This window comes from Alexandromys fortis, unplaced genomic scaffold (genome assembly GCF_014885135.2).
Source record: "Alexandromys fortis isolate MF-2015 unplaced genomic scaffold, M_Fortis_MF-2015_v1.1 scaffold_225, whole genome shotgun sequence".
In the NCBI taxonomy this organism is placed as follows: Eukaryota; Metazoa; Chordata; class Mammalia; order Rodentia; family Cricetidae; genus Alexandromys; species Alexandromys fortis.
The window spans coordinates 1,538,950-1,549,196 of record NW_026068119.1 but is presented as its reverse complement, the minus strand read 5'-3'; the positions used below and the strand labels follow the sequence as shown (position 1 = coordinate 1,549,196).

Genomic DNA, 10,247 nt, shown 5'->3' with positions numbered 1-10,247 from the left:
GCCAGCCCAGCTGGAGGAAGCCGCTGTAGCGGCATTAGCGGCCACGATGAGCACGGGCGACGCCGTGTGCACGGGTTGGCTCGTCAAGTCGCCCCCCGAGAGGAAGCTGCAACGCTATGTGAGTAGGGGCGCCGACTCACCCCTGGCTTTCGTGTCCTCGGTTCTATGCCCGTGGGGTGGCCGTGCGTGGTCCTGGGGAGTCCCTGGTTTTAGGCGCGCCAAACGTAACTGTTCTCAGCGCCCTAGCTACAGGCGAGGCCGGTGGACGACGGAAAGTGAAATCTTACGTCGAGCTGTGTTGCTGCAGCACCCTGCAGCAGGCTGGCCTGGTACCTCTTGCCCGCTGTGTTCAATCACTCTATGCTGCCACAGTCAGCTGTGGAGGGAGGTGGGTTGGGGCTAAAAGTCCCATCGCCAGTTTGTATTCTGGAGCAGCCGCAGAGACATCTCTAAAGGGTGCCCTGTGTCTGACTGGAGTTCCATTTCACAGTGAGGAGAACAGAGAGAGGGACAGGGAAGTGGACAGTAAGAGGATACCTGTGTGGGATACTTTAGTGAAGCTGCTGCATTTCTCTTGGACTGTAATGATTACTGTCATTGTAGCTATCATAGGACACTCCTGTTGGTAGCCTACCATACAGTGTAACTCTTTTCTCATCATGTCCCTTCTCAGCATATTCTTTATGATGACACTATGCTTTTTTAGTACAGCAGGAACCATTGACATTTGCTATTATGAAATAAGGGACACTTGGAAAAGCACATCTTTCTACACATTATATGACCATCTTTAAGCTGCCCACAACTCAAAAATTCATTATATCTAGAGTTCTCAGGATAAGATCTTTAAAATATTCTGCTTAAAGATCTAATTGCTACTGATTTGTCTTTAGCCATTAGCAAAGCAAGAACCACTTTAGTCCCCCAGGGAGCTGCATATAAACAGATATTAGCCTTTCTTGCCCCTTTATTGGGGGGGGGGGCTGGAAGTACATTGATGGATCCCTGTCCTTCATAATTCCTATTTTCTCCGCGAAACCAAAGTGTGATGGTGGTAACTACCCTGCCATGGTTTGCACTCTGCGGAGGCATTCCACTCCAAATGAGATTCTACCTGGTACTTGTGTTTATAGCTTTCCAACTGGTATCTTTATTTTGTCCATATTAACCAATACTTCTGTTTCCATATTGAAGAGCACATATCATGTAGAAGTTCATGATTATAAGAAGAGTGCAATAATACATGGATGCTTCTAGAATTTGTAACAAGAGCACTTCCTGAATTTCAAGCTGCCCAGTGGTTCCCCTCCCCTCCATTTCTGGTTTAGACGGTGTCTTACTCTTAGAAGTCTTTGGAAAGGTTTTTGTTTGTGCTGCTGAATCAAAGAATGTTGTTCTGTTTAGTATGTAACCATCATAGATGCAGAAAATATGAGCATTTCTTTTAATAATAACAGTATGCCCCCCCCCTGGAGACAGGGCCTAGTTCTGTCTGTCCTGGAATTCACTGTGTAGACCAGCTTGACCTTGAACTCAGAGATCTGCCTGCCTCTGCTGGGATAACAGTTGTGTGTCACCATGCCTTGCCCTGCATCATTTTTTTTTTGACTCCACAAATTCCTAAGCCCAAAGTCCCCCATCTGTCATCCTTTGCACCATCAAGCTGCTTCCCTAAGTTTTCAGCTATTTTGAAGATGCATTGATATAGAGGAGGCAGGAGGCAAAAACATGTTCCTCTGCTCTACGTGTGCAGGTGAGGCTTGCAGTGCTGCTCCCTGAGTGGCTTTCCTTGCTGCCCTTAATGAAAGTCATTTAAACGATATTTTCAGAGTGGAACAAACTTTCCAGTAGTTGATTCAGAAAGATGATGAGTCTGGAGAAGGTTTATGGGTGACTCACCAACCCCCCTCCAATTTGGTTTGTATTTTGTCTTCAACAGGCTAGTTTAGGAAAGTTTGTTAGTGTTTCATAATTTTGGAAAACTTGGGTAGATCTTTTGTCATATGTAGGTTTTTGTTTGTTTGTTTGTTTGTTAAAATGGCCCTGTGCTAAGAGTGGATAATGAATAGATTAGAGATGTGTGGAGTATGTGATGATAGACAAGATTGAAAGCAGAAGAGAACCTAGGCATAAACCTTGATCTTTTAGTCCCTGTTTGAGAACCTTTTGTTTTGTTTTGTTTTGTTTTAGAGACTGCTCTTTTTTTTTCTATCTTTGAAAAATCCCTGATTACTAAGAGATGCAGGAATTCATATTGCCACTAGAGGGCAACGATGAGACACTTCGACAAAGTCAGGCAGTGCTGTTTAATTCAACTCTTGTGAGTAGTTTCTACTCCCTAACTGGCTGCTATCTCTAAAGTAGGCTCAGTGTTTGATGCTCAGAAGAAACAGAAAAGAATTGATTTAGGTTCTTACACATTCCATAGTTATAATATATTTAGCATACTAATGTAATGAAGCTAGTTAGCACAACTGGGACAATAACCCAGTTCTTTGTGTTGGCAGGCCATCAATGTTTGTATTAACAAATGGAAGCTCAGTCTGTTTTCAGGCAAATCTTTCAGTACATTGTATTTCATTTACTTGATTACATGAGCCAAGGCTGTCAAAAAGTTAGTTTTTATCATTGCCCTTTTTTTTTGAAGAAAGTTAATTTCTTTTTTGTGTTTCACAAATAATCTAGACATTTATTCTTATCATCAGAATTCAAACATTGTAGGAATGAATAGAAGTTTTCCCACATCCTACCCTTCTCAGGGTTGTTCCTAAGGACAAAAGCTGTTAGCTCTGTGGTGTTATTCTAGAAATTTTCTTAGAAAATCTGTAATTTTCTTTTCACATAAATGAGATTGTCCAATAATTTTCTCTTCCTTTTTACAACCAGTCTATATATTATTCCAAGTTAGTGCATATAGATTTACTTCATTTTCAAATCATTGTATAATATTCCTTATAATAGGTGTATAATTACTTAAGTTATCTATTGATGAACTTTTAGCTTACTTCTGTTCCATTGGTTTAAGTAATGTTTAAATTACTTAGAGAGTTGAGAAGATAGCTTAGTCACACCTGAGTTAGGTTCCCACCACCCACGTAAAAGCTGGGCACAGTGATGTATACCTATCATTCCATCAGTAAGAATGTGGAAACACGAGGAACATGGGGCTTGCTGGCTATTCAGTCTAGTGGAATTGGTGGGTTTCAGGCTCAGTGAGAGGCACTGTCAGCAAAGGTAAAGTAGAGAAGTGATTGAAGAATGACACCTAATGTCAACCTCTGGACTCACACACATGTACACATGTCAGACTATGCTAATTTATAAACTAAGCCAATATAACACTAAGTGACAGGTGCTTCTTTTGCCTCTGGATATGTTGGACATGCAAATGCAAATATTTTCTACCACTCTATAGTTTGTTTGTTCATTCTCTTTACAGCATTTTTGTGGAACCAAGATTTTATTTTATTTTTTATTTGAGACAAGATCTCATACTATAGTCCAGGCTGGCTTGGAATTCACTATGTAGCCTACATTGGCCTCAAACTCATAACAATTCTCCTGCTTTTGGAATATTAGAACTAAAAACACGAACTACCATGCCCAACTAAGACTTCAACAATTTGAAAATCAAAATATCAGATTTTGAATGTCTGTTTTATGATCAACTATTTGTTCATTTCTATGCCAATATCATACTTTTTGATGAGCATAGCTTCATAAAAATTTAGTTTTAGCCTCTATCTTTGTTTTACTTTTTCTGAGTTGGTTTGATTATTCTATGTAGTTTGCTTTTCTATAATAATTTATAAATTACTGTGTCAATTGATTTTATTGAAATTAGTCACTTATTAGTACTTGTGGCCTTGCTTGTACTTAGAAATTGTAGTATGATCAGTATTTTATAAAAATGATGAGAAAATATATCCTTTGCCATGTCAATATTTGGGATAACAGCATTTAATTTTTTAATTTCAAATATTTCAATTATAGGTCTTCTTTTAGTTTATTATTTATTTATTTATTTATTTATTTATTTATTTATTTTGAGACAAGATTTCTCTGTTTTTAACTTTGGCTGTCCTAGAATTTGTTCTGTAGACCAGGCTGACCTTGGACTCACAGAAATCTGCCTACCTCTGCCTTCTGAGTGCTGGAACTAAAGGCATGCACCGCCACCACCCAGCTAAAGTTTATTTTTGTTTTATGTGTATGGCTGTTTTGCTGGCATGCATATCTATATACCACGTAATGCCTATAAAGGCCAGAAAGAGTCAGATCCCCTGGGTCTAGAATTATTACAGTTGTGAGTCACCTTGTGGGGTCTGGGAATCAAACCTGGGCCCTCTGCACGATCAACAACTGCTCTTAAACACTGAGCAGCTCTCTGGTCTCAACTATAGGTATTTTGTAGACACTTTAAACAAATTGAATTTGCTGAGCATTTCTGTCTGTCTGTCTATGGTTTTTTTTTTTTGTTTGTTTGTTTGTTTGTTTTTGTCTTTTTTTTTGAGTCAGGGTTTCTCTATGTGGTCCTGGCTGTCCTGGAACTAGATCTGTAGACCAGCCTGACCTCAAACTCAGAGATCCACCAGCATCTTCCTCCTAAGTGCTAGGATTAAAGGCACCACCACTGCCCAGTTTACTGAGATTTTTTTTAAAAATGAGAATTGATACTTTTTAATCTATAAAGTAACAATTTGCTTTTCTTCTTTAGTCTGCTACTATAGTGACTTCTTGGCTATTCTTATTTAATTTTTGCTGTTTTTGAGAAGGATTTTGCTGTGATTCCTTTTTATGTTTGTGATGCTAGAGATGGAACCAGGGCTTTGCACATGTTACTAGTAAGCACTCTATTACCAAGATCCCTAGACTCCTATGATTTTTTAATGCTGAGCCAGCCATGAGCTCCCTGGATAAACTTCATGTGGTTGTCATGTATTATTGGATTTGCTTTGCTAGTAGTTTGCTGCAGGCATTTGTACTTCTGTTTATGGTAGATACAGACGTAGTTTTCCTTTTTTTGTGTGTACGTGACTATCTTTGTTTGGTTCTGATATTAGTATAATGCTGGGCATGTAAAAATAAAAAGGGAAGTATTCTCTCGCATTTTCTAAAAGATTTTTGCATACAATTAGTATTCCTTTTTTCTTAAATATATCTGGTTGAATTCATTATTGAAACAATTTGAAATTAACCATCTCTTTCTGGGAAGGGTATCATTAACTTAGAATTCCATTTCTTTAAAGAGCTATTTAGAAGATCCATAGCTTCTTGAATGATCTGTAGTAGTTTAGTCTGCCAAGGCTTTTCTTAGTTTCTACTGAATTGTCAGATATATCAAAATTAAGTTAGTTGATGTATTCCTTCTTGTTCTTTTCCCATTATAGGATCTGTAACAGTGCTTCCTTTTTCATTTATTATTCTGTAACTTAGGCCATCTGTTTTCCTGTTTTTATGACCACTCTGGCTAGAGTTTTGTTAAATTTTCTGATATTTTCAAGGAATTAGCCTTCATTTTCATTGATATCTACTATTTTCTTTCCTTTTAATTCCATTGGTTTATTCTTTCATCTTTGTTATTTCTTTTTGATTGTTTTGGGCTTAATTTTATTGTTACTCTGGCTAGTTTCATTACATTAAAATATTAATTTTATTTGTTGAGCTTTGAGATTTGGCTAGCAGTCCCTAATTCAGGGGAACAGCAAAAGAGGTTTTAGGGAAGGGAGTGTGGAGTGTATACATATGACATGAAAGTGTTGGAAGGGCAGGGGTGTGGGATAGTGTGGGAAAAATATCAGCAAAGTAAAAATGAAAATGCCATGTTGAAACCTATTACTTTGCTAATTAAAAAAAAAAAAACAAGCAAAAATAGAATTCAGGCCAAAATGCCAATAGTGCCAAATGTGAGCAATTCTGTTCTATGTGAAACAGTGAATTTCCTCAGCTTAAGTGAGAATCTTAGTGATTGGTATCCATTTTAATTACAGGAGCATATTTCTGGTTATGGTGAAGAGGAAGGACAAGGCCCTGGGATGGATGAACTAGTAGCTTATTCTTTGGGTCATGGGTTAAAGAGTAGTTGGAGGCCTCTACTTAGAATTACCTGGTAGGGGATTTATCCTTCACAAATTCTATCCACCAATCTTTGGAAGACAATATTAAAGATGGGTACTTTTCTAAGAATGTATGTTTTCAAAATTGAGGTTTCACATTGCAAGACTTTGAAAGACATTAAAAAAGCAGGTATGATGATTCACACCTCTAATTCTAGTTCATAGGAAGCTGAGACAGGAGGATTCTGTGAATGTGAAGACACCACAGGCTGTATGAATTCCAAGACAGTGTGGGTTATGGAATGAGACCTGTCTCAGCAAGCAAGTAAGCAACTAAACAAGAGAGTTAAATGATCATCTTGCCTGAGAAATAAATAAAGAATTGTGGAAAGAAAGGAAGAAAGAGGAAGGGAGGGAAGGAAGGAGGGAAGGAAGGAGAGAAGGAAGGAAAGAGAGAGAAAAGAAAGAGAGAAATAAAGAAAGAAAAGAAAAAGTTAAATAAAGTAAAAGACTTTGTTTTAAAAATTGGTTGAGCCAGGTGGTGGTGGCGCACGCCTTTAATCCCAGCACTCGGGAGGCAGAGGCAGGTGGATCTCTGGGAGTTCAAGGCCAGCCTGGTCTACAAGAGCTAGTTCTGGGACAGGCACCAAAGCTACAGAGAAACCCTGTCTCGAAAAACAAAAAAACAAAAACCAAAAAAATAAATAAATAAAAATTGGTTGAGCAAAACTGCTGTATGCTGGCATAATTGTGGGAGAGGTGAACATAAAATGTGTAAGTACAACCATATAGGTCCTACAGTGTTTGACGTAACTAAAGGAACAAATCACATAGAGTTGAAAATGTTCTTACCTTCTAGAATTTTCGTTCAGTGTAATACTAAAATATACCAGACTTGAGGTAGGCTTGGTCTACAAAGTGAGTTCTAGGCCAGCCAAGGCTACACAGTGAGACTATTTCAAAAAACAGACTAGAAAATATTTATGAGGGTGTCCAGGAGTGCTGAGCAACCTCCAAGAGGGCCAAACAAACTCCAGGAGCAGACAAGCAAGGCCCGATTGACCTCCAGGAGCAGGCAGGAAGGCCCAAGTGACCTCAGGGAGTGCCTAGAAGCCAGAACTGTGGGCTCACTCCACCTTTGAGGAACACCCCCCCCCCCAGCTCTGCCAATTGGAGGAAAAGATGGGTAGACAGCAAGTTAAAACACACTCAACATAAAGAGCAAAATGGGACCACCAAAAAACTAGTGACTCTAAATCGTATCAAATAGTGACCCTAAAATGGACTCAACTCACCTATAAAAGACACAGGCTAACAGATTGGATATGAAAACAGAATTCATCCTTCTGCTCCATACAAGAAACATACCTCAACCTTAAAGTAAGGGTTGGAAATTTTTTTCCAATCATATGGACCTAAGAAACAAGCTGGTGTAGCTGTCCTAATAGCTAACAAAATAGACTTCAAACTAAAAGCAATCAAAAGTGACAAAGAAGGACATTTCATATTTGTCTCGGGAAAAATCCATCAAGAGGAAATCTCAATTCTGAACAACTCTGCCTCAAATACAAGGGTACCCTCATATCTAAAAGAAACATTACTAAGCTAAAATCACACATTAAACCCCACACACTAATAGTAGGAGACTTTAACAGTCCACTCTCACCAATGGACAGGGCAGACAGACAGAAACTTAACAGAAAAATAAGGGAACTCACAGATGTTATGCTTCATATGTACTTATCAGACATCTATAGAACATTCCAACCAAACATAAGATATATACCTTCTTCTCAGCACTACATGGAAGCTTCTCAAACATTGACTACATACTCGTCTTGCAACCTTAGCAAATACAAAAAAAAAAATGGAATAACCCCATGTACCTTACCGAATCAACATGACTTAAAGTTAGAATTCAACAGCAACACTAATTACAGAAAGCCCACAAACACATAGAAATTGAGCAATGCTCACCTTATTTACTAATGTGTCAAGGAAGAAGTAAAGAAATTAAAAACTTCTTAAAATTCAACAAAAATGACCACACAATATACCCAAACTTATGGGGCACAATGAAAGCAGCATTAAGAGGAAAGTTCATAGCACTAAATACCTACATAAAGAAGCTGAAGAAAATCCCACACTAGCTAGTTAACAGAACACCTGAAGGCTCTAAACAAAAAGAAGCAAACTCACCCAGGAGGACTAGATGACAGGAAATAACCAAACTGAGAACTGAAATCAATAAAAATAGAAAAAAGAAAACAATACAAAGAATCAATGGGACAAAGAATTGGTTCTTGGAGAAAATCAATAAAATAGACAAACCTGTATCCAAACTAGCCAAAAAACAGAGAGAGAATTGTAGCCAGAGGCTGTTCACTTGTTCCTGACTGCCCAGACATGAAATAATCCCACAGAAACTATATTATTTACAATACTGTTTGACCAATAGCTTAAGCATATTTCCAGATAGCTGTTATATCCTAAGCTAATCCATCTCTGTAGAAAGAGCTGTGGGCTGTGTTCCTGCCACCCAGCTCCCGGCTGCCTGGCTAGCTTATGCCCCAAAATAACAACACACAAATTGTATTCATATAAACACTGCTTGGCCCATTTCTATTAATGTGTGTAGCACCACGAGGTGGTGACTTACCAGGGAGATTCTAGCCTACGTCCATCTTGGGTCAGAGCTTCATTGCATCTTCCCTGGAGCAGAGCAACATGGCATCTGCCTCACTTCCTCTTCCTCCCAGCATTCTGTTCTGTTTACTCTACCTACCTATGTTCTAACCTATCAGGCCAAGCAGTTTCTTTATTAATTAACCAATGACCTTCATCCATCATTCTCTCCTTTTCTGTTTAAACAAAAAAAGGAAGGCTTTAACTTTAACAGCAAAATTACATATGATAAAACAGTTATCAAGTAAGAATTACAGTTACAATATTTATATCTATTTTATCTTTTATCATAACAATGGAAAACTATAACTATCTATCCATTCTTCAACTCCATCAAAGACTCCAGAAGAATACAATATTACCTAGGCAAACAAAAAATTAGCAACTTTCAAAACTCTAGAAATGACAGAGACATCTTGCTGCCTGGACAGTTACCCAAAGTTCCTCTGGACCGTTGGGGCATCCATCTTCGGCCTACAGGTCCATAGTTTCCAGCAGACATTTCACTGAAGCAGGAAATTTCAAAGGCAGTTCAGTCACTTTCTGCTGTGTCCTGCAGAATGTCTCGCAGACTCTTTCATGAATCAGGAACCCTGAAAGATCATCTCACCTTTAGACAAGTTCAGCAGTCCTCTCTCTGAGGGTTCTCTGTGTCCAGTTTATGCAACAGTCTAGGCAAGAGCAGTTTCTTGCCCAAATGGCTAACCAACTCCATAAGGTGACTCTTCAATGCCCATTTTCTTCTTGAAGTAGATTGCTGCTGCCAGGAGCAGACGTGTCTCATTGTCATGAAATGCCCTAAGTTATTAAAACATTAAATGTCATATTCTGTAGTCTTTGAAAGATATGAAGAATGTCTATCTAAAATATACCTATGTACATCTAGAAAATCTAAATAACATGACTACAAGCTTGACTATTATTGATGACTATCCATTAACAACCTATATACAATAGATCAGCCCCACTGTCTTAGTGGGTGGGTGCATCCCTCGTGGTCCTGACATCCTTGCTCGTGTTCTCCCTCCATCTGCTCCTCATTGGGACCTTGGAAGCTCAGTCCAGTGCTCCAGTGTGGGTCTCTGTCTCTATCTCCATCCATCACCAGATGAAGGTTCTTCTTATTTAGCTTCTTTAGGTTCACCAGGTATACACTCCGTGATCTTTATTTATGGCTAAAAACCAATTATGAGTGAGTACATCCCATGTTCATCTTTTTGGGTCTGGGTTACCTCGCTCAGGATAGTGTTTTCTATTTCCATCCATTTGCATGCAAAATTCTAGAAGTCATTGTTTTTTACCACAGCATAGTACTCTAATGTGTATATATTCCACACTTTCTTCATCCATTCTTCCATTGAAGGGCATCTAGGTTGTTTCCAGGTTCTGGCTATTACAAATAATACTGCTATGAACATAGTTGAACAAATGCTTTTGTCATATGATAGGGCATCTCTTGGGTATATTCCCAAGAGTGGTATTGCTGGGTCCAGGGGTAGGTTGATC

At 38.7% G+C, this 10,247-nt stretch overlaps 1 protein-coding gene across 5 annotated transcripts in view; it reads left to right on the top strand.

The window, feature by feature from the left end:
• The window catches only part of Gab3 (GRB2 associated binding protein 3), a 122,519-nt gene continuing 112,272 nt past the window's right edge, over window positions 1-10,247 (top strand). For all 5 annotated transcript variants that reach the window (XM_050124947.1, XM_050124945.1, XM_050124946.1 and 2 more), the window contains exon 1: window positions 1-118. In XM_050124947.1, coding sequence (XP_049980904.1) covers window positions 47-118 — 72 coding nt within the window. In that variant the 5' untranslated portion in view covers window positions 1-46. The remainder of the gene's footprint in view (window positions 119-10,247) is intronic.